A 24,088-nucleotide genomic window follows, 5' to 3' on the forward strand; every position below is an offset into this window, starting at 1 on the left:
AGCAAGCAGGGACAGCCAACGCAGGTTATCTGAAACTTTACAGCTTCTCTGTATACAGGTGATAGGGAATGCACATAGCCTGGCAACTTTCCTCCCAGAGTCCTCTCCATTGCCATCCAACCGCAGACACTTCCATCTCCCACAATCCCACACAGGGTCTGGTTTCTACTCCTTCCTTCTCCCCTTTCATGTACGGATATTTCCTTGCTGCCAAACTTTTCCAACACAGGAGTCTAGTTTCACAATGGACTCCTAAACCCTTACTTTGAACTTAGGCTCCATGGATTTACATTGCTAAATCACACAGGTGATTTTCATGCCTTTGAACCACAACTTCAGACCCTTGTCTTTGAAAGCCATTGGTCAAGATGACTCCACAAGCACAGAAGAGGGAAGCAGAATTGTTTTTCAGCATCATATATTGCTCTTCTTCCAGACTGGTTTCCTCCCTTCTTTGCAAAAAAAGGCCAACAACACACCTAGAAACAAACAACACTGCCTCACCTCTATGTCCTCTTCTGTTGTCCCAGGAGTGCTGCTTCCTCAAATGCATATTTTACGTAAGAACACAAGAACTGCCCCACAGGGTCAGCCCCAGGGTCCATCTAGCTCAGTCTCAGATGGGACAATAGGAGATGCTCCTCAGGGAGAGCACGTGAGCCCGGGCACTCACTCTGGTCCCTCCCCCTCCAGCTCCCTCAGTACCACAGCTGTTGTACAGGGATGACAGAGGCACAGCCATGCCCGGGATGTCTAGTATCTATTTATGTACTTGCTGTCTATGAATTTACCTGATGGCTTTTGATCCTGCTGACACCGTCTGTTTCCATAGCCCTGTGGCAGCAAGTCTCAGAAGTTAACTAATCACTGCATACAGAAGAACTCCCTCTTGTCTGTTTTAAAGTGATCCCCTTCCAGCGCTCACTAGTTCGAGCATTGTAAGACCTGGAGAATAAGACCCACAGTTCACCATACCACCACCTTCATCATTCTATAAAACTCAGTTGTCTTCCCTTCAGCATTCTCCTCTCCAAACTGAAGGGTCCCAGCCTCTTTAGTCTCTCCTCATTGAAGCAGCCACTCCATTGCCTTGATTATTTTAGTTGTCCTTTTCTACACTCTTCATGAGAGGCAGAGATCAGAACAGCACACAGTACTCAAAACAGGGGTACACCAATGTCTTATTTAGCTGCAAAATGGTGTCCTCTGTCTTCTTTTTCTCAAGACCTTTCCTCATAATAACACTAGCCCTTTGTGGCTTTTTTGGCTGCACATGAACCTCACAGTTTTGGAGAACTGCCAATAACAACTCCAGGATCTTTTTCCTGAGCCATAACCGCACGTTCCAAATTCAGCATCATGTAGACGTTTGGATTATTCTTTCCTAGATGAATTACCTTTAATATCTGCACTGAAGCTCTTATGACACCATTCCAAATGCTCAGTTTTGTTAGTGTGACTCTACCATCATATTTCACAGGCAATCAACACCTTGCACTCCTACTGGAGGAGCACATCCATGGGCCAGATTTTTCTTCTTCTGTAAAAGCTCTGATACTCTTGCAGTAAAGACAAGATCAAGCCATTGCTTCCATTTTCCCCGCAGGCCACACAGTTTTGTTTAGCCTTGGCTGGTTACTGAAATCACTGTCTTATTTCAGAACAATGTTTCCTCCGCTGGTCTTCAGCAACACATGTGTGGTGGTGTTTGGATCACTCCTCTATAAATAATCCTGTCAAGCATTTGACCTTTGGACAACAGAACAACTCAAGCGATAAAGCCCTGAATTGCAGGCTCTCCTCCTCCACCTGCATTCACATGCCTTGTGCCTTCAATGCATACAACAATCCAAAAGGGAAGCAAACAACTTTGGGAGCTAGTGAAATGGCCATGAAATAGAACCACCCTGTGGGAAAAAGGGTAAAAAGACCAAGATGCAGGGGTGAGGTGAAGGACAAACAGAGCACCCCTTCAGCATGGTCAGCTTGCTAACATCAGATCTCTTCCCCAAACTCACAGCGGTGCATCCCCAGATCAGAAAGGTGGGCTCTTCAGACAAATGACCCATGCTGCAGCCCCAAGAACTTGAATCATCTATGATCAAATCAACTATCTTGAAAACTTGATGAAGTCTTCTTGTCTTCTGGGAATGATCTGATTCAAGGTCTCTTCTTCTGAGGTGTGCAATGCAGTGTCCTCAACACAGGTTGGGTGTGCTCATTCCTGTCTTGCAATGACACTAGTCTGCTTTTGCAGTGGGTGATGGTGAGAATGCCTCAGTCTTGCTGCAAGAGCAGGAAATTTGCTCAGTTCAGCAAGAAAAAAATATGCTTCCCTTGATCTCTTGTTAGACCTGATCTCTTAGCAAGGGGAAAACACTTGGGTTGCTATAAACTTCATTTGGTGATGATCTGCTGAACATCTGTTACTGGATGATTTATGAGGTCATTCCAGTCCCCAGTCTCTTCCATCCCCTTGCACTAGATCCCATATGGTCTATTCTCACTGCCATTTTGTACAGAGAATTGTCAACAAAAGTGGGATCTGGTCCTGCATCTCAAAATGTGTTCTTTAGGGTGGGTGATTCATGTTTCAGGCAGCTGGTCTTGGCTTTTGAGCCCTTAGGAAATGTGCTCCACCCCAAACAGCAGACACACCAGTATTTTTGGGGAGCTGAGAGACTGCCCCAAAGCTATACTCTGCGTTTGATTCTCAGCTGTAGTCCTCAGTATCGCATAGCTCAAGATCTTCCTGATGCAGACTTCTGCCCCCTCGTACTGGCATCTCTTCCAAACTACCTTGACCAACCCAGCTTCACTCTGCTCCTATTCCCAAGCCCCGCTCTGGATCTCCTGACACTGACTCCTGATTTGTACTTGGAAGTTCATGGATTCCCTGATTTCTGTCAGGAGGCTAGGTTTGGGCCACACTGCCTGGACTGGCAACCTCACAACTGATATGGCTCCTGCTCTCAACCTGTCCTGCTGTAACCTTCTGCTTCTTTAACACCTCGACTCCAGCCCACCCTAATAAACAGACCTGACCCATCCCCATCCTGGCCATAACAGAGAGCCCTGTGACCTTTATCCTTTCAGGTCTTCCAGCTCCCCTAGCAGCCCTGCCTGTGACTRACAGTCTTCCTCGGCAGTAGAGACAGAGTTGCATCTTGCAGGAAGCCCTCTCCAGTTCCCTCCTGTTCCACGTGTCAACAAAGCATGAGCTCTGCTCACAAGACACCATGTGGAGATGAGAAATAGTTGGCACTACCTGCCCACATGACCAAATATGCTTCTCCCAAAGCCATCCCTCCTTTCAGGAGAGATTAAAGGGCATCAATCTGCATTTGTCAAGGCTTGCAGAATTAGGGAGGAGACAATCATAGTGCTGGTGTGACTGGGAACTTCTAGCACACCTTTTGCATCAGTTCATCTTCCTTTGGCTATCACCGCTCTGCAGGGCTGTAGCTCCTTTGTGGAGCTCTATTTACAAGTGGCCATTTCCACCCATGGGGCACTGTGTGCTGCTAAAGTAGCCCTTCTCCATCCTCTCCAAGGCCACAGCAGGGAAAGTAGACTGGAGTCATTCCATGAGTCACATCTGGCCTAGGAATCTTCAGCAGGACCTCACTGATCATAGAGGAAAGTCTCTGAAACCAATCAGTTCATAATCTCTGCTGAGAATCTGCCTATGGCTGCTCTCATGTGCAGAGATTGCTATCAAATGAGTAAAGAAACACATGGTGAAAGTCTGGCCTCACACAGTCAGCCAAGGTTTGGCCACAGCTCAGGAAGAGGCAGGGTTTTATCCACTGAGTCTCCCAAGTTGCTACTCTAGCAGGTCTGACAGCTGGAGAGACTAAAGGAAGCCCCACATTGTCAGTAATCACAATCACTCTAACAACACCTCTTCCTGAGTTTTTGTGTTTCTTTCTGGGACTTCAGTCCAGATCAAAGTACTGGTGACATTCCCTTCATGAAAACTATGAGCTGCAGAACAGCTTTCATCCAAATCACAACATTGTTCTCAGCATTCCCACAGGGTTTCTTGTAAGTCTTTCCCACTGTATCTCCTTCCCAGGAAGCCGGCTGAGCCCTATACAGACTCTACACATTTCTTGTGCTGAGAGCTCAGCCTAAATCCTGCTTTGCGGGACAAGGTACCCAGTCCCAGTGGAGTGCCATCATTGGGAGGAGAAATGAGCCCTGATGAAGAACTAAAAACAGAGAGGGCACCAGCTACCTTCAGGGGTGCCAGAACATCTCTCGCCTAGATTCACTGGACTTCATCACTGTGCCGAAATGAGTTGGGGATGGAATCACCTGAGTATCCCTCTGTAATCAGGGGCAGAAACAGGCATCTCTAGAAGGTGATTTAGCCCATGTAAGCCTGATGGTAGTGCAGAAGAGCCAACCTCTCCTCACTGACTATAGAGAGGAATAGGGCTCAAGCTCTCAAGCTGAACTGGGGCCTACACTGCTCAAAAAACATCACAGACCCTCTTGAAGGACCAACCCCTCCTGCTTTTACTGCCAAACAACCTGAAGCACATTGTCTTTAAATGTTACTGATTCTTTGCTGTCACATATTGTTTATGGAGTTCTGTGGCTGCCTGTGAGGCTTCCCATGTAATTAAGCCAGTCTCCAGGCCCTGAAGGAACCATCATTTTAAATTCTTCCTCTGACACCATCCTGCCCCCAGTGGATTTGGGCTTGCCTATGCCTGTCTGTTACACCTCCTGCCAAAGCCCATGTTGATTACTGTTCTGCTCCAGATCAAGTGCCCACGGGCTATTTCCAAGTGCAGCAGATCTGATGTACGTCCCCAGCATTTTTATTTGTTGTTCAGCTTGGGCTTTCGAGCCTTGTGCTGTGTAGCATTCAGAGTGTTTCCTTGCTCCGCACAGGACCTAGCACTGAGGGGCACAAACAGGAGCCTGTCTGTGTGATGCAGGCTGTAATGCCTGCTGTTTGCCAATCCTTGCTCTGAAGCCCATGCTGTGTCACTCACTGCTCCTGATCTGCACTGGCCCTCCCCCTGGGCATTCATCGTACAATTACTGTGCCCACCAACATCACAGTCTCAGCTGAAAGACAGTTTGGGCAGCTGGTACGTTCCAATTTACATCAACAGCACAATGTGACCACACAAAGCTGCATTCCCAGTCTCATGACTTTGTAGAGGCACAAAGGCACTGTAAGGATCCCTAAATAAGAAACAAAATATTCTTCCTAAGTAACTTGATGTGGGTATGCTTTCCTTAAGAGTTTGGGAAGAAAAAAAAGGTATATTCTAGGTGACTGAAAGAGGTACCACCAACATCATCTCAGTCTTCTGGTTCCTACTGGGCCAGGGCGGATGCAGACCAGCTGAATGAGCACTCAGATCTGGGGCACCATACCTTTCAGGTGACTGGCAACCTCCACATAAGACCGCAGCACTGCCAGGGACACTGCCTCCCCTGAAACACAGGAGAGACACAGCTTTGAGCTACATATAGGTGACAAATGGTCTCCCCATCTCGCTCTCTGACAAGGTTACACTTCTACTGTTATGATTCTCTGCATCCTAAAGTGCTTCAAGCTTTGTGCAAGAACTTGAAGGAAATAAAGAAAATGGGACTTTATGTTTCTATGCAGCAGACAGCAACCAGATTTTCCAGGCTAACCTATGATGCCCTGCTGCCACAACCTCCTCTCTTGTCTCACATGCAGTCCCTGTAAAAGGAAGCTGGAAAACCTCAGGGGGTCTAAGAGCATTGATACGTTTTATACTGAGAGATACTCTGTCTCAACACAGTATCAGTCAATGAGAGGAACTGATTTAATCTGATTGCTAGTGGTGGGTTAGAGCGCATAGGACAGGACAGAGCATTTATTTGCCACTTAACCTTGTCTACAGGATCATCACAATACAGAAAGTGCAGCAACCAGTGCAAGCATAGTGAAGGGACTCCTGGTCCACGTTTCATACTCACAGCTGGCATAAAACAGCACCACCATCCGGGCAGCCTCCAGCATAGCAGAGTGAAAGGTCTCCTCTGTCAGTGTAAGGATCTGCTCCAGGGGCAGCTCTCGCTTCCTGTCCCTGGAAACTGCTTCCACCACCTGATCATCTTGAATGTCTGCAAGGGGCCAACAACGACGCATGAAAACAAATATGCACACACAGGCCACAGGAATTCATCAGCTGCAAGCAATCAGTGCAAAAGTTGGGAGAACTCGGAGAATTTCATGTATCTTCACAGCGCAGGAGCACTGTGCAGATTCTGACTGCACTGGGTGCTGTACAGTCTCACAACACAGACAACAAAGACGTTGGGGTCAAGGACAGACACAACAAGACAGGCTGATTCGAGGGTCAGTGGGGGGGAGCACAAGAGAAATAAAGGCCCAATTGGAGCATTTTAGTGTTTGTTAGCAGCTCCTGTTCTGGGTGCTTCCCTGCTGCCCTGGGCATAGTTCTTTGCTTGCTCAAGCCACTTTCACAGGCATGCAGCCTTTCTCATGGGCAACAGCAGTCAGGGTAAAGGGGGTCTCAAATATGCCTGCCCCCAGCCACCCAGGGCTCTCTCTGGGGGTTACCCAGAGAGGTGTGTTTGCTGCAGATCTGAATGGGCCTGCGGAGATAAAGGTCCTCTGAGCAAAGAACTGTTTTCTCTAGGGAACTGCAACCCCCGGTTTGCAACCCCGTTAGCACTTTTTAGTAAGTAACCACCACTCGGCAGAGACGCAGTGACTGTCAACATGGGGTTAAGCAAACCCCTTGCCTGCGAGAGCAGAGGAAACAGACACAGAAACACTCATTGGCAGACACACAAATTCATTAGAATGCACTTATGCCATGTCACACTGTTACTCACTTGCAGCCTCAGATTTGGACACTATTCTTTAACCATGTTGAATACTAGTTCCTCTAGGACCTTTTGCCACATTTTTTGGAAAACAATGACAATTTTGTCTGGAAAACAAATGTATTTTCAAGGAAGCATCACAGGGGCCAGTGTTTTCTACCTGGGGAAAGCAGCACTGGAACACAGGAAACAGCTCTTAGAAAAACATGTCTCAAACCTTTCCAAAGGAACTGGTAATTTTGAGGCTCTTATTTCAGAGCTTGAAGGGGAAGTAGGGCTGGGTCACTGCACTTTAAACCCTTCGCCCCTCTGAAGCATTTCAAGCTGGACTCATTCAAGCAGAAGTATGCATCTCCCCCATGCAGTACCTCTGCAACTGTTTCTGTAACAGCTGCCAATTTTTTTCCCCCGGACTTTGCCCTAAAAAATATGCCTGTCTGTCATGAATCTCCAGTGGTCTGCAGAGAATGAAAGATCCACTCTGTATAACCATCATGTGACTATGCCTCTGATTTGCAAAAATGCTGATTGCATCTCCTATCTGATGACAGCATTTCATGGTTTAGTTGCACACCTTGATTATCATTCTCTTTTTCATCCTCATCTTCCTCATCTTCATCCTCCTGGATTTGTTCAAACTTGCTCTTATCTTTCACCAGGGTTATAACTTCATCAGTGTCTTCCAAAACCAGGTATTTGATTGGCACGCCCTAAAGAATACAGAATAAATCAGTGGGAACTCACCAACACCCTGTGTCTACTCTGTCTGCAAACCACACTCAAGGCTGATGTGGAGATCTGTTTAAGGCTGCCTACCACCACCCAGCTCCTTATTTTTGGGGTATGTCAACAAATTCCTAAAGCTGCCAAACAGGGAAGCTTCTGGGGTGTGTTTCTATGGCCCAATTTCACCTGCACATGAGGTTATCTCACTCCAGACTGATGTTTCCTTGTCAGGATGTATGGACATACTTGAGACTATGTGGGACTCTGTACCTGTAGCTGGGGTGGTGGAAGCAAACATCTGCTCTGCCACCCAACATCTTAACACAGACCTGCCACTGGGAGAAAAAACCCAGAGATCAAACTGTGGAAGATGGAGCCAAGATACAGGTACACAGTCCAAGTTGGCTGCCTCCCCTCTGGTAGAGGGATGGGGCAGACACCAAGGGCAGGAACACCTTAAAATATTGCAACAGGCTTCTCCAGAAGCACCATCTTAGACTAGGTCAGAGCATCCTGGGAAACTGGCACAAACAATCTTTTATCTCATGGAACTCAACAAAGAAGAGTGGTCCCAAGCGTAATGGACTGCCAACCCATGGAAAGAAAAGAACAAAATGTATTTCTCAGAAATGAGACCTTGTCAGCTTAAAACCAGTTCTGGCACRGTCTCAGCAAAAGGCACTTCAGAGAAAATGAATTTTATAATGAACTGAGAGAGAGAAATGACAAATTACTGGCACCTCCCATTGGCTCTAAGAGGAGAAATGCAACACACATCTTTCACCACGGTAGGGGAAGCCCTTGAGGGGCAATCAGGTTCAGGTCTGATCCTGTATTTCTCGCAATCGCAGGTGTGACAGTTCAAGTCRTCTGGGGCAATGTGTGTTCTCTGGCATTTGTAAGTGCTAAATTCCATCCTGCCTCACAAGCTAGGTCAGGTCCCTTCAAAGTTTAGCTCATCTTGATCAAACTTATTTAACTTATGCCCTGCCCTTTTCCCAGATCACTGCCAAATGCATTCAGTCACATCAGTCCAGTACAGACCTTTGGATGTTTGCTTTCTGGCTCTCAACAGGTTCAGGTTCATTTCCTCTCCCATCTTTTGAATGTCTTTCCTAAATCCTTAGAAGGACTTCGCCAAGGGCCTTTTAAAGTCCAGATCCCTGGGGAATTTGGACTTGGATACAGATCTTACGTAGTTCACAACCTTGCACTGCCTCATTGTGCAATAGGAGATGCCACCCTATGTTTAGAATCCAAAATAAGCACTTCCTTTCTTCTGTCTCCTATAAGCAGGCACAATTCTCTGCAGTACCAATCTCAGGCAGCTCCAAATACATGTGTGCTGCTAAGGAAAGATACTTCAGCTTGAAATTCTGGGAAGGCTGTTAAGTAACCATGGAGGASAGCAACACCCCAAATAGCTCACCTCAAGAGCACCATGCCCAGATAGAGAAATAAGCCTTGTACAGTAAAGAAATCCAGCATCTAACCTCATCTGGTGTCTTGAGAGCAACGTTGGACTGGAGCAGGACGTTCAAATCCACAACATCCCTTCCAAAACACAAAATGATTGTCAGACAGTGCGACTTGTAAGGCTACCCACTCTGTTTGGCCTGCTTGACTGGCAACCATGCCTCTCCCAGCAGTACCGCATCCTCACAGTCATGCTTCTGGGCCCCAGATGACCTGCAGGAACCCAGCCCACCTGAATCAAYGTCAATAGTGGAAAAATAGGTTCCAGATGGCCTTCTGGTAGGACTGACACCACGTGCACTGCATAATAGGCATATTTCACAAAGGGTTTGGATTCCCATTCCGTGATCTGGGTCTTTGCCAACACATTGGTAGCTGCATCCCAATGCAGCTGTTCTGCTAGTGGATTTTAGCTCATGAGTAAATGCAGCCAAGTGTCTCTATACAGGGACACAGTGTGATGGCAGAAAGCTGGAACAAGAGCGCCCACACCCATTCTTCCTCCATCTCCTCCAATTTGCACTGCTGCCAGCAGCATAGGCAAGGAGTGGACAAGCCACCTCAAGGTCCCAACCCATGGCTGCTGTGTCACCCTCCAACCCTTAAAAAACAGGAAGGGCTGGCCAAGAACAGGAACATGACTTCCCAACTCATCACATGCTGCCAACTGTTCAGGGTGCAGATCAAACTTCACCCACTCAGAGCAGTGTATAAGCCCTCAGAGGGTGTTAGCCTGTCTCTGCTCACTAGGCTCAGCTCTGCGCCTGCCCTTGGGCTCTTCCTATTTGTGTGGTGGGACCATTCCTCTGTCAGTGGAGCAAAAAAATCTAAAGGTGAAAAAAACCCCTCTCCAAAATGCCRAATTTACTACGAAATGCATGGAAACTGCAGAGCCTTTATCCCTGCTCTCATTTACACAAGCCTCTCAGGATAAGACCTGCTCCACATATGAGCCCAGGCTAAGTGACAGCACAGAATGCCACTGCACCCATAGAGCCCAAGTGTCCTTGTACCTCAGCGTGGCACTGAGGTTTCTTACTTATACAGCCTGGCCCTGTTCTGGTACGGTGCTGCCACAAGCCAGTCACACACCAGATGACTCAAAAGCCCATGCAACCATTCCTACAAAGGCTGCACGTCCTTTGTAGTAAAGGCACTATGGGAACATTTGCAAACACAGATCAGCTCTTCCTAAGCAGCATATGGAGGCTCTGAGTTCAAGTTACGGGCAGGCCAGGGCCAAGATAGGCTGTGGAGAGCACACGGGTCACGGTCTGGTGTACGCAGGCTCACTTCTGAGCCCATGGAACAGAGATGAGTAGCCAACAGTCAACCACAGAGGAAACCAACAGCTCTCCCCAGCACAGTTTCCTTAAGGCCAGCCACAAGCATGTCCYTTCCCCTCACAGGGTAGGACTGGCATGCTGCACAACTTGGAGAAACATCCCTGATTGAAGAGATACTGCTTAGTGAGCAGAGTCACAGGATGGCTGAGGTTGGAAGGAACCTCTGGAGATCATCTAAGTCCAACCCCCCTGCTCAAGCAACGTCACCTAGAGCACGTTGCCCAGGATTGTGTCCAAGCGGGTTTTGAATATCTCCAGAGAAGGAGACTCCACCACCTCTCGGGGCAACCTGGTCCAGTGCTCTGTCACCCTCACAGGAAAGAAGTTTTTCCTCATATTCAGATGGAACTTCCCGTGTTTCAGTTTGTGCCCRTTGCCTTGCGTCCTGTTGCTGGGCACCACTGAAAAGAGTCTGGCCCCATCCTCTTGACACCCTCCCTTTAGATATTTGTATACATTGATAAGATCTCCTCTCAGTCTTCTCTTCGCCAGGGTAAATAGGCCCAGCTCTCTCAGCCTTTCCTCATGGGGGAGATGCTCCAGTCCCCTCATCGTCTTTGTAGCCCTCTGCTGGGCTCTCTCCAGTAGTGCCACATCCCTCTTGTACTGGGGAGCCCAGAACTGGACACAGTACTCCAGGTGTGGCCTCACCAGGGCTGAGTAGAGGGGGAGGATCACCTCCCTCGACCTGCTGGCAACGCTCTTCCTGATGCACCCCAGGATACCATTGGCCTTCTTGGCCACAAGGGCACATYGCTGGCTCATGGTCAACTTGTTCACTTGTCAACTTGTAGAGACCCCAGTTCCACCCCAGCACCCAGGCAGATCAGCACCAACAGTCCATGTCCTTTACCACATTTTCATCTGTCATTAATTTGAGAGCAAAACACAAACATTTGGTTTGTGCTTTCTAGGTTTCCTTCCTGAAACATCTCTTAGTCTGACTATTTTTCCACTTCTAAACCAGCAAGAGACTCAAACATTTCAATCTGCCCAGCCAGAGGCTGAAACCCAACTAATCTGATTCCGGAGAAGTCCTCAAATRTGACATGCTCTCGCAAGAGAGAACCTAGTTTTACTGCCTCTCGCACAGATCTTAGTAAGCTCACTGACTATGAATCCATTATCCTGGGACTCGTTGTAGGTAATAAAGCTCAGAAACATCACAGAAAGCAAGGAGAGTCCCCTGAACACCTGAGATCAAATACCTGGACAATAAGGCAACTCCYGCTTTCCCCAAGAGCTGCCAGGCCACAAACTCTGCTGTTCTCCTGTCTGCTTCATAGGTCTCTTTCTGGCTGAGGATGAACACAAGTGGCAGCCCAAGCTGTAAGTGAACAGTGGAAACCTTCTCTGGATCCTCAGCAACTTCTGTCTGGAAAAGAGACATTGTTATACTGCAGCACATCTCCACACATTTGAATGTGCCTCAGCTCTCTTCCATTCAGCCACCTATATCCATGGGGCTTCTGGGAACTTATTATCTTTGAGGCTTGTCAAACACAGCTGAAATTGGTTGACAGACTCAAAAGCAATTGGCAAGGGAGGCACAGAGAGGCAGACAGACAGTGAGACTGCAGGAAGCCTCATTTCCTAAAAAACCAACCACCAGATCGCCATCACTTTAACAAGCTGATAGAAGCTGAGATGAAAGGGAAAGAACAACTTCCCCACTGAAACTTTGAAGCTAGGTCAGGGTTTTCACAGTCTGCAGTTTCCAATGCTAGGAGGTACCTCATAGTCTCATCTCTTACACAGTCCAAGCCACCATGCATTCCCCAGCTGAAGAAAGCCACCAATCCTGATTCCAAAACTTCCATCGAAGCAGAACTCATGCAACCCTGGTTAAACTGTTCCAACCTTTCATGACCCTCCCTGTTAAAAATCTGGGCTTTATTATGCTTATTCTTTCTGGCCTAGCAATTTTGGATGTCAAGTTTCCATTAATTTTTAAGAGAATCTGGCATCCATTCCCTGAGGCAGTTTGAAAACCCTGCCTGTAAGAAACAAGAGCTGCCATCCTTTCCCTTCCTGTATCTGACATGTTGCTTCACGACAGCATGGAGCTGCTTAAGGAAACACTTAAGTTGGAGGATGCACTTCCCAGCTCATTTTTCCCTACTTTCTGCTGAGCAGAGCTGTCATCAGTGGGAACAGGAGACCTGTTAAAGTTTACTACTCTGTGGGAAGAGACAGCGGGAGTCTTCTGTCCCATGTGCTCCACCAAGGCAGGAATCACTGCTATCTGCCTCCCTCAAGTGATCAGTCTCCTGTGGGAAGCCCACAAGTCCCAGCAAAGTCAAAGGGGCACCTCCACTCCATTGGGAACGACGCCCTTTTCCACTCATAGTGCTTACAGACAAGTACAGGAGCATACCTTCGCGCTGGGGCTCTCTGGAAAGGAGGTCCGAGCAAGCCCAGCAAAGTAATGGTGTGTCACTCATATCCAGTCTCAAATCTGTTCTTTGCTTGGACCCAGCCTGGGAGCTTTACCGTTAACTTCATGGGGAAAGGTAGATTCTCACCCTCAGCTTGCCCTCTGCTCAGACCTCCCCCAACCTCATATCTGCCCCAGCTGCCCTCACACTGCACAACCTGCAAGGACTTCCCAGTCATACCACGAGGGGAGCCCCCATGAGCTTGAGGTGTCTGTGGATGTTCAGCATCGTCAGAGCCTGCTCCATGGGCGTCCTCCTGCAGGGCTGGGCCAGGTCCATGGCCTGCTGACAATGGCAGAAGAACAGCTGGGCAGAAGATACATCAGGCTCACCATTGCTGCAAGACAGAAAAGGAAACAGTGTTGAGCTAGGGATCCACCACGGGGTTTTAAAACACCCTGCCAGAATGAGAGTGTTTGCTGCCATGTTTTACAGGGCAGATGATCCTCAAATCCAGGGTCTGGAAGGCTCATGGGACTTTTCTGAGAACCCTACTGCTCCCAGGCATCATCTTCCGAATTATGCAGATCATCTAACAAAGAACCTGACTCACTGGGTGTAACATAACCTCAATCCCAGACCAGCTGGCCCAGCTCATCTCGAGGAAGCCACAAGCTAAGTTCTTCTCAGTGGGACCAGCCATGTCACAGAGGGGATACTGGCAGGAGGAGAACAGATGAAGTACATGCTTGCTCATGTCTGTTACCTAACTGATGACATCCTACAGGCTGTATAAGGAATATTTCACCTTTTGGGCAGGGTTGGCAGGGCTGTGCCAAAGGAAGCAGCGACATTTTGTTCCCTGGAGCCAAATAGTTCCTGGTCCTGATGCTATTACTGGTGTCAGCCTGCAGGTCAACTTTGGGAGGTCACATTCCTCTTCCTATGCATCCATTCCTCATCTCTAAAATAGGGATCACCTTCTTTGCAAAGGGCTTTCAGATCTCTCCTTGGAAGAGCAGAGCGTTACATTAAGATCCCAAAGCCTGCAGCCCTGGTTGGCTGAAAGCTACTCATGTTGGTGAAGCTACTATCATTTCGCTGGCTAAGGACATGGCCAGCTGGCATCCTCTCTGTTTTAAGTAGCATGAAGCCACATCCTGTCCAAAGGGCAACCGTGCCATCTAGCGGTAGTCGCAAACACCATCTTTGATCATGATCCCCAAAGGACAGGATCACAACCTAGGGAAAGACCACTTCTGTGATTGCCCTGGTGTTACCTGCATTCAGCCACTGCCTCCCAACATCTTCCAGGTAAGGAAGGGCTGAGGCCCTGCCTGGAGAGGAGAAAGCTGGAGGGCTCATCAACACGACTATGTCCAAAGAGCTGGTGGACCCTGCCACTGTCCTGCTCAGAAGTGTGAGAGAGTGAGGAAACAGTCCCCATGGTTGCTGGGATCTGTCTTTCAAGTTTCCTTCTCCAGGTATGGGAATGGATGGCTTGGCCATGGCCAGGAGGAAGTTGCTGAGGCAGGGCCTCCGTTGAAGAGGCGCAGATAAAAAGGAGAGGGGAGAACTGCAGCTTGTCCTAGATGAGCTAGAAGAGGAGCTGGAGCTATCACTGCCCATGTGTGCCAGGGTCTCCTGTCAGCAAAAGGGACACCAGCCAAAGGGTCCCATGACCATGCCTGCACCCACTGCTCCCTGTCCCCGGTGTGCCCTGGAGTTGCCTGAAGTATGAGCTGTCCCCCCAAAGTTCCTCACCCTCTCCTGAGAGGTGAAGGTCCTGCCATGTTGCAGCTGGGCAGGATGTGAGGGTGAGGAAATAAAACACAAGCAGGTAAAGATATTGCCATGGTGCCACTTATAGGCAGGCCATGCATTGAAAATAACATGCAATAGGCTGCTTGTAACCTCGCTTGCCAGAAGCCTGGGCTGTCCTCAATGTCAACCAAACAAAGAAAGGTGAATCCCATCTGTTCCCAACAGTGGAGGTGAAAAAAACGTCAGAGTCAAGTAACCACACAGCCCAAACCTCTGCAGCTATGACAGGCAAATTGCAGTGGAGACATGAGAGCCAGAAAAGCCTTGTATAAACCCTTTGCTGAAGGTGCAGCATCCTCTTTTCTCCTGTCTGACATCTTCACCTTCCTCCCTCCCAGCTTCTGGACTGCAGCAGATCGCACAGACAGCCTGGCCATCAGCAGCAAGTCATGTAAAAGGATCTGCCCTTTTATTTCAGCTCCTCCCATTTCAGAGGGAACAGATGGCCTGAGCTGGCCAGATCCAATGAAGCCATCAGGTGGGAAGTCTCAAATACTACACTCCAGGAAGCACTGTCTCATGCAGTTGAACTACAGAACTCACTGCTGCTGGAAGTCATGGAGACCAACAGTAAAAATGGGTTTAAAGGAATGAGACAGTTTCCAGGAGAATGAGTCTGCTGGTGTCTGTTAACACTACGACGCAGGTCCAATGCTGGCTCTGAGAGTCCTGAAACTTTTGACTACCAGAAGCTGGGTGGCTGCACACAACAAATGTCTGTTTTCTCATACCCCTTGGTAAGCATCTACGGCCATGGCAGAGGTAAGATACAGAGCTGGATGGCCTTTGCTCTGACCCACTAGAGTTGTTCTTATCTTTCTCAGACAGCCAGATTTGCTCAACAAAGCACAAGGCATATTTTGGGACTATAACATCAGTTATATCCACTCCCAAGAAAATCAGTGAGGTACTAGCACAGACCTCCTGACATATGTGAGCTGCACCGGGGAGAAAGGAGGGGGTCTGAGTGGAGTGGCACTCCTGATCTGCAATAACTCCAGCGTGACCTCACCCACTGCACAGATGGATTCATTCACAAAGCTCCAGGGAACCCATGGCTGAGAGTTAATAAGTCAGCCACGGAAGGGAGACAGAGGGYTCTTCTCCTATGAAATCCCATTCAGCGAGCAGTCATAACACGGCTGGTCCAGGAACACAAGCACCAGCTGTTTTTGGCAAAGCAAAATAGGGCTGACCGTCCGTCTTTGACATAACAACCTAGTACCATCCCAAGCTGGGGTCTTTTACCTTAGAGACGGAAAATGTACATGCAGGCCCTGATCTTGCTGTCATCCAAGGGGGCTGAGAATAGTCAGCACTTCCAGCTGGTTGGAAGCAGATCCCTAAATATCCTTGAGGACTCCAAGCTGATCTTCCACTGGAAAATATCTGCCCACAATGTGTTCAGTGATCACCCCTCATCCTGCTCTCTAGCTCAGCATGAGGCCACAAGTGAGCTCAATTGCAGAATAGGCCTGACACGTGAATGCTCTAAGCTCAGGCTGACAGATCCATTTCCAGCACAAGTGATTTATTTCTCCCATGCAATTTAGCAAGGATGCCAATGCCAGATTTGACCTGAGAATCTAAGAAAACAAGAGTAGAGCAAATGCTGCAGGGAAGCTTCTTTACCGGGGCGGGAGTGGGGTGGTGTTTGGACATACCCAGTGTCTTTCATCAATGTCGCCTCAGTTGTCAGAACAAACTGGTGGGCAGTTCCATAGACGAAAGCCGCCTCCATCACAGCTCTGTGCTCTGGAGAGGAAAAAGAAAAGCTAGACTAATTCATACTTTCTCAGCCCACTCCAGATCTCACCCTTCACCCTTCACCAGTCGTAAACATCAAGGCCCAGAAACCTCTCAGTAAAAATACAAAACTGCTTGAGGACACTCCTCGAAGGTAACTGAGTCACTGGAGCTGAACCCACTTGCTGATTCGCAGTAAACATGAAGATGGTTTAAGTGAACGCATTTTACTGCATAACCAGAGATTTGCTAATGGGTTTATTCATTAAGACAGCAAACTCCTGGCTTGCTTTCCCTCTCAAAAAACATTTCTGAATGTTTGTGAGCTCCCAGCAAAATAGCCCTGGAATTTTCCTTTGGAAACACAGAGAGACAAACAGAGGTGGAGAACTCCCATCTGGATCTGGGTGGCCCTTTTATGTTCCTACAACCCTTCACTTGAAGGATTCTGGGTCAGAAACCCAGCTCCCTTCCACCTTAGTAAAGAAAGCTCTGGGAAGAGAGCAAAGAGAAAAAGCTGAGTGTTATTACCTGCTGTCCCAGTAGCTGGTACATATGCAAAGACCATGTTTGACCTCCCTTTCAGCGAGTTTTCTATGTTCTGAAGATCTGCCAGCGTTTCAACATATTTAACTTCATTAAAGAGCAGGGCACTGAGAAGCCAGAAAAAAAAAATCATTAACAGCTATTTCCTTTTAAGAGAGAATTTGCAGCCACACAACCATGATGGGTAAAACAGAAGGCAAAACTGCAGCTTCTTGCTGGCAGATGCAAGATTCACAGCCAGATACAGCTGCCCAGATGTGTGTTGGCAAGTCATMTCAAGGGCATAGATTTAACAGGGTCAAACCATACTGGGGAGAGAGGCAGCCTTCTACTTGGCTGAAAACAGCCTCTGAAATATGCGGAGTTTGTATTTAAACAAAACTTTCTATCAACAAGTGAAAATGGAAAGTAAACTATTTCATAGAGATGAATCTGGTCTGTACTTACAACAGAACATTAGCAACGATGGAGTTCACATCAAACAAAGCATCAGTARGGAACTCTCTGATAAGTATGTTACCTCTGGGGAAGGAAGAAAGAAAATCAACCAAGAAACCATGAAAGGCTAGTTACACAAACTAAATTCATTTTAGCTGGGCTGAACACCTACTGGTATCTGCTGGCAGGTACAGCTGGAAAGAGTCAGGACTGAACTTGGGGAGTTACTAGAACTAGTAGAGTCTCCCTGCTAGCAGTTGACTTCCTCCTCTGTCCAGGCAATACTGTCGGCAAGATACAGCAGAGTCACCTCCGTCACTGCCATTTCATTCAGCATCTGGGGACTGTTGATGAGAAGCCTAGCACAGAGTGTGACGTTACAGAAGGGCTTTATCTATGAAGTATCACCCTCTGATATGAAGTATCACCCTGGTCTCTCACCAGGAAAGGAAACGTTTTTGTGGATCATACATAAAAGTCAATTGAGCACCTCAGTTTTGAAAAATCTCTGCCTGATACATGGACAATCTTCCATCTGACAATCCATGGAGAGACCAAGAGATACCCCCTCCATCCAAGGGCTGATGAGCTAACCACACCAGCAGGAAGAGCACAAAAGAGTGTTTCTTTCTGAGACAGATCCAAAACCTAATGGACTGAATGTAATCTTGGGTGAGCTGGTGATGGGAGCCAACATGCACAGAGGAACACTGACTGAGGATTTCTCTTATGGTTTCATGAGGCAGAACTATGTTTTATGGTTTCATAGTTTCCATAAAATTGCATTTTTTCTCAATTTCCCCACTCCAAGAATCTAACTAAAATTTATCATTTTGGATGAGGTTAAGAATCCACTCTCATGCCTTCCAGAAGTTTTGATTCAAGTATCCCATGTCCTCATTTTCCTTCATCCATGCCCTTACTGGACCATGTCTTCCGTGATGCACCAAAGTCTCTTCTCTGGCCAGATCCTCACAGTGCATCATAGCAAATGCTGCCCAGTTTCCCTTGTCCTTCTCTTTCCCCTAACACTACCCTTCCATCAAATCATTTTGCCCTTTTTTTTTAACTATATCTCTGCGTTAAAAAGTAACAGAACTGTTAGCTTATGCTCAAGTTCACAATATAAAGTGATTGTGATTGTTTCACATAAACATTTGCTCTCATCTAAAATAATGTCCAACAGTTATGTCTATCAGGGTCCAACACTCATATTATTCAAGGTCATCCAAGATCAACCTGTACTGTTCTAGGTCCTGCTAGCCCAGATTCCTGCCTCTGACAGCAGTCAAAAGGAGATGTCCAAGGAAGAACAGAAGACAGGGCAAGCAATATAGCAATATTTCCCCAGAATACTCTCCAAGCTTCCAGCAATTTGTAGCTTCCTGAACCAGAGGTGCTGCTGTTTGCAGCACCTGATAAATATTTATTTCATGAACTTGCTCATTTGCTTTTTGAAGCTGTATAAACTTTTCATATCCATTGCCTCCTGTGACAGGAATGCCATAGATTAACTACAGTGTGTGAAGAACTCTCTCATTTTGCTAATTTACACTTGCCCTCTGCTAGCTTCATTTGATGGAAGAGACAGCTAAATCCAGGTAGAGACAGACACTCTGCCTCTAACTCTGATTGATCCTTCCAGGATAGTTTATACAGACCTGGAACAAGGGCTGTCTTTCCAACACTACTCCAGAGCCCCCAGGCCACATCTGCAGCTGCCATACATGCACAGAGCTCCTCTGGGATCAAAAGAACTGCACAAAATTTTATCTGAGGCTCTGGTCTGGTGTGTTTTCCTAGGAATCCCAAGCACAAGCACTACCAAGGCAAGACCTTTAGTCTCCATCCCTGCTTTCCACAGGTTAAATGTGGGCTGAAAGGCAAAGGCTCTGGAGCCACGTATGAGTTTCAGACTGAAGCATATAAAAGCATACAAAGCATATACTCCACGTGTGTTGAACCTTATGGAGGACTTTCACTAAGCTCTGTCACTGCTGTCCTCATGGCTCCTTTATTTCTATGCAGACATCTCTGCTTGCTGACAGCATTTCCTTCAAACCTTTGCACTTGAAAGAAATCACAGTGTGACACCCAGAAAGCCCGCCTTACCTGAACAGGTAGGCTTTCCTTAATGCATTTTCTTTCCCACAGTATCTTGAGACATCTTCTTTGGGACAGTTAACCTAGACATTGAAAGCATGTAGTTGGACATTCAGCTCCACAAATGACTACAAACATACAGCACCAAAGCTTTCTCCCATTCAAGAGTGTAAATACAGCCTTTCCAAACCTGCTGGGAGAAAAAATATGATCACGCAACACGGTGAATGGAGGCCAGTGCTGAGGACTGGAGTTTGTAAGTCATTTCTCCAGCTCAGCCTGCCTTGATCAGTGTCAAGCAGGAGCAAGGGACCTTATGAACTTCCCAGTATATTCAAAGTGACAGACCACAATTTGCTTATCAAACCTAGTCTGTGTCTGGAAGAAAAGCAACATGTGTATATATAAGCACTTCTTATAAAATCCAATTACATTTGTCTGAATTTGCAATTCTCTCACCTAAAGCTGCATAAAATTTCAGCTCAAAAAACCTTATTTTAAATATTTCATTGGATTGAAAATAAGTGAACTGACACCATCCAGCATTCCTCATGGCTTGAGCTTCCTCCTTCCCAGTGCACAAGGCTGGAAGGAGAAATGCAAATCCCATGCTCTGATCGAGACCAGCAGGCTGATGCCTTCCTGGGCAGCGCAGTGGAGATGATATTCACCCTTGTACCCTGCTAACAGGTACAGAGCATTAACCATGCAACACTACACACCAGTTGCAGTCACTTGGGAAGTCACGATCTGATCAGCCAGCTGAGGCTGGCACATGGGTTTCCCATGAAAAAGGCAAATTTGCAAGAAAAATGTGAATAGCTAAACGCCCCCTAAACCCATGACTGCAAGTCAAAGTGTTACAGTTTTGTACCTGCAGACCCTGTGGTCATCCACGCACCAGACTCCTGGGTCAGACCACAACTCCAACTATGCCCTAGGAGGCTTGTCAGGAAAAGGATGCGCACTGGTTTTACTGGGTTCATCTATTGAGACTGAACTGGGAGGCCAGGAGCAGCTTAGGCTGCCTGACTCACTGTACAGCCAGTCTTCTSCTCTGCTCTCTAACCATTTTGGGAGCTTGTGCAATGTAAAGCCTTTCCTGGACACAGGAACCTGCCCCTGTCCCACAGGCAGAAGGTGTGACACACCCCACAAAGAGCAGGTGCAATGCTTTTATTTCATAGCAGTGTGGTGTGGTTACTGCAGGCACAGCAAGGGGTAAAATGGGATGCCCTGCTCAGCTAGCACCCACTTTCTTGTGGGATCCCACTGCTATCAGTTCCCAAGGTCGGTAAAGACAAATGCTGCCCACCCTGCAACCATCTCTGCAGAGATAACCTGCACAAATAGCCTGTCCCCCTCCTTGTCCCCATTTACCTTCACCACTGAAATCCCATAGTCCTGGAGAGCCTCAACCGAGTTCTCAATCTGTTCCAGGAAGGGCTGGGCACTGGGAGGAACTGAAACATCAAAAATAGCTGGTTTCAATATCTTCCCCTTACAGATGAGGCAGAAGGAGAGCAGCTTTTCTCTCTGGGCCAGGCCCTGCTAGCCTTGCTGGGAGTAACTCACTCACAGCCTGCCCATGTTTGCCCGAGGWACCTCTGACGAGGGGGAACATGGGCACTAATGGAGCTATCCCTTCTGGGCAGTCCCTGAGTCCACCTGGATTTCCCTCYTTCCCTTCACTAAAGCCACTGTGACGCCCCTGGGTGCCAGAGGTTGGAGTCTTAGATCAGAGGCCCCCAAATGGCGAGATATCCACCACTTAGTGGCAGAGCACCCACTGCAAAGCGGGATGGCTTCCAGCTGAGCTTGACTTGCTCTTTCAAATCACTTGGGGTTTAAAATTCTTAGGAATTGCCTCTTCATTGTTCCACTTATGCTCATGCACACCCTTACACGAGCCTTTCCTGAAAATCCAGGCTGATGTTAAATACATACCATTGTGGCTGAAATAAGCTAGGGATGCCCTGCCAGCTTGCAAGCTACTGAAATACTCCTGGGGGTCCAACTCCTGCAGCAGATTTGCATTTCCCAGCATCAGCAGAGAAGCAGCACAGAAGAGAAGGAAAGAAAAGGAACAAATCCATCTGTCCATTTGGGCTGAGACGGTTGTATCAGTCACAGGCATGGAAAAGCCACAACTGGAAAAAAAACACACACATATATATGTATATGAACATATATGAGTGTCTTCTGTTTAAGTAGCTGCAGCGTAACTGTAATTTCCAGATGTGATAGTTACACAAACATCCTGAGGGCATCATGAACTAGTTACTAGAACAGCAGGTGATTCGCACAACTGTAAAGATGACAGCAAAGGCCGTTCCCTTTCCTCTGAGCTATATCTGCAAGTACACGGACCCTCAGTGCTTTCAGTTTAGGGCTGTTTTTCTTTATTTCTTTCTCTCTCTCTTTTTTTTTTTTTGAGATAGTTAAAGATAGTCAAACAGAAATTACACAGGCAGGCAGAAAACAGTGTCAGTATCATACAAAAACACCTCAAACTCTTTGAACTGTCATTAAAAACCTTTGAGGATGCAAGTAGTGTTGTATATGCGGCTGAATAAGGTGTTCACAAAGGGAAGGGCCACACTGTTCACTCTAGACTGCGACACATGACCTAGGCAGGTTTAAGAGCCCTCCCCGCAAGTGTCTGCCCAATCCCTCTGCAGTTCAAGGYTTCAGGTAGATCAAACAGGAGAGCAGTTTGTAAGAACTCCCTGAGCCTGTGATGTCTTGCTCAGTCTAAGCTTCAYGTTACTGTTTGACATTGGTGCCACAGGAGCAAAATCAGTGACACATACCTGGCTGCAGGACAGGYCCAGCAGCTTCCCTCCCATTCCAGGTCTCCATGTGGAGCTGGCTGGGAGAGAAGCCAAGGCACCGTGCTGGACGTGTGTGAGATGCTTCAGAAAACAGGGCAAAGACCAAGAGCGCAAGACTGCTGCAAGAGTTCACCAGCAGCACTCCCACAGGTGCCTTGCCACAGCTGTTTAACTCCTCCGGCTTAGATAAAAGGGATAAGGCGAGCTTCATGTGGACAACTAGCTCTGAGCAAGAGAACCATAGGATGAGAAAACATCCTCCCTACTTCATTTCCCTGTTTAATATCAGGTTTTCTTGCAGCCTGCTATTCAGGTATCAGACTTTGCTGCTGAGTGGGCTAACGCAAGGCTAGTTCCTGGTCAACAAAGGAAACAAAGCTGGAATTCAAGCCACGGAGAAGCTGTTTGCTTTGCATCATGAGCTGCAGCTGTTTTCTTTAACAAATGCCCCTGTGTACATGAACTATCATTCCCTTTGGCACCGCATCAGATGCTGCCAGCTCACTGTCACTGCTCTGTGATGAGCCCAAACCCAAATACTCAAAAACAAGTCCCCCTGCCTTGCTCCAAAAACGGGAATCAGTGAAAGAGAGGCATGCTCACCCTGCAGGGGCTCCCTCTCTTTCCCTCATGTATGCGAGGTGTTTGGTCAGGCCTGAACAGCACACAGGAACAGAGACAGAGCTGAGAAAGGAAAGAAACCTTTTCTTCGCATCTGAAAGGCTTTGATTCTCTCCTTTTCCAGTTTGGGAAGTGCCAGGCATTTCTATCCCTTTGCCCTCCCATCTGTTCATCTGGCTTATAGAGAGGACAGAGATCAGGGCGGGGTGGGGGGTTATTAAATGACAAACTTGGCTACAGTGGGATGGAAAATTAAACTCATTCCTGGCACGTGGGAACGAGCCTGGGTCAGACAGGAAAGCTTATTAGCAAGGAGGCAAGGCCAGAGGAGCAGCCTCCAACGACTCGGAGACTTCACAGTTATACCTCAAGGATGGTGCTAGCAGTTTAAAACAGAACTCCAACTTCTCCCCAGCCCTGATCCCTCTTCACATCCCCTCCGGCTCTTGTGCTTTCTCCAGCATCTACCTTCTGCCCTCTTCACTTTTCTGCATGACTACTGTTCCTCTCCTTGCACCTTTCCCAAAGTCAGCCCTGTATCCCCCACCACCCTATCCCCTCACATCCCCTGCTTTTCTAGCCCTTCACACACAGTTGTGTGCCCATCCCTTCACTATTCCTTTCTGTGTCTTCTCACCTCCTTATTCCTCCCTCCTGCCTGGAGGGGGTCCCTCTGTGCCACATCCATCTATTGACCCCTCTCCCTACCCTCTTTCTAGAGTCCCTACTGAATTTCCCACACCCCAGGCACCCAGTCCTCTCCAGCCCCAATTTCTGGCTCCCTGAAGCAATGATGCAAATCCCAGAAGTATAAATGGGAATTTCATGAGCACTTGCTGGAGTGCAGAGCCAGAACTGTGTGTGAGATTTACCATCCACATTCAGGAGTGATTTGGAGCACCTGGATTTGTTTTTTTTTTTTCTCCTGTGTGAGTCAGGCCCCATGAACGCGTTCAAGCTCTTAACCATTGAAAACACATCTCCAATCACTGTTCACTGAAGAAAAATTTGTTGTCAGTCTGTTGACCTATTCCTTCAACTTCAGTATTACAACAGGATCTAAATGCCCCAGTGAGGGTCAGTGACTATACCACCTTTGCTTGTATCCTGTCATCCCATCCTCTGTCTCTTCCCATCTCCTGTTTTGCCCCAAATATCGTGTGTGAGGCCACTGAGTGCACCTCTTCTTAAACTACCG

General features: G+C 47.6%; 1 protein-coding gene across 1 annotated transcript in view; it reads right to left on the reverse strand.

The window, feature by feature from the left end:
- The window catches only part of TXNDC16 (thioredoxin domain containing 16), a 52,855-nt gene that overhangs the window by 22,899 nt on the left and 5,868 nt on the right, over positions 1–24,088 (reverse strand). Inside the window, exons 2-12 of the mRNA XM_026056206.1 lie at positions 20,816–20,898; positions 19,445–19,518; positions 17,342–17,416; positions 16,880–17,001; positions 16,267–16,357; positions 13,019–13,175; positions 11,609–11,775; positions 9,072–9,132; positions 7,427–7,562; positions 5,977–6,123; positions 5,401–5,460 (exon numbers count right to left, since the gene is read on the reverse strand). Of these exons, the coding sequence (XP_025911991.1) occupies positions 5,401–5,460; positions 5,977–6,123; positions 7,427–7,562; positions 9,072–9,132; positions 11,609–11,775; positions 13,019–13,175; positions 16,267–16,357; positions 16,880–17,001; positions 17,342–17,416; positions 19,445–19,518; positions 20,816–20,898 (1,173 nt within the window). The remainder of the gene's footprint in view (positions 1–5,400; positions 5,461–5,976; positions 6,124–7,426; positions 7,563–9,071; positions 9,133–11,608; positions 11,776–13,018; positions 13,176–16,266; positions 16,358–16,879; positions 17,002–17,341; positions 17,417–19,444; positions 19,519–20,815; positions 20,899–24,088) is intronic.

Source organism: Apteryx rowi, unplaced genomic scaffold (assembly GCF_003343035.1).
Source record: "Apteryx rowi isolate R43461 unplaced genomic scaffold, aptRow1 scaffold_13, whole genome shotgun sequence".
NCBI lineage: Eukaryota > Metazoa > Chordata > Aves > Apterygiformes > Apterygidae > Apteryx > Apteryx rowi.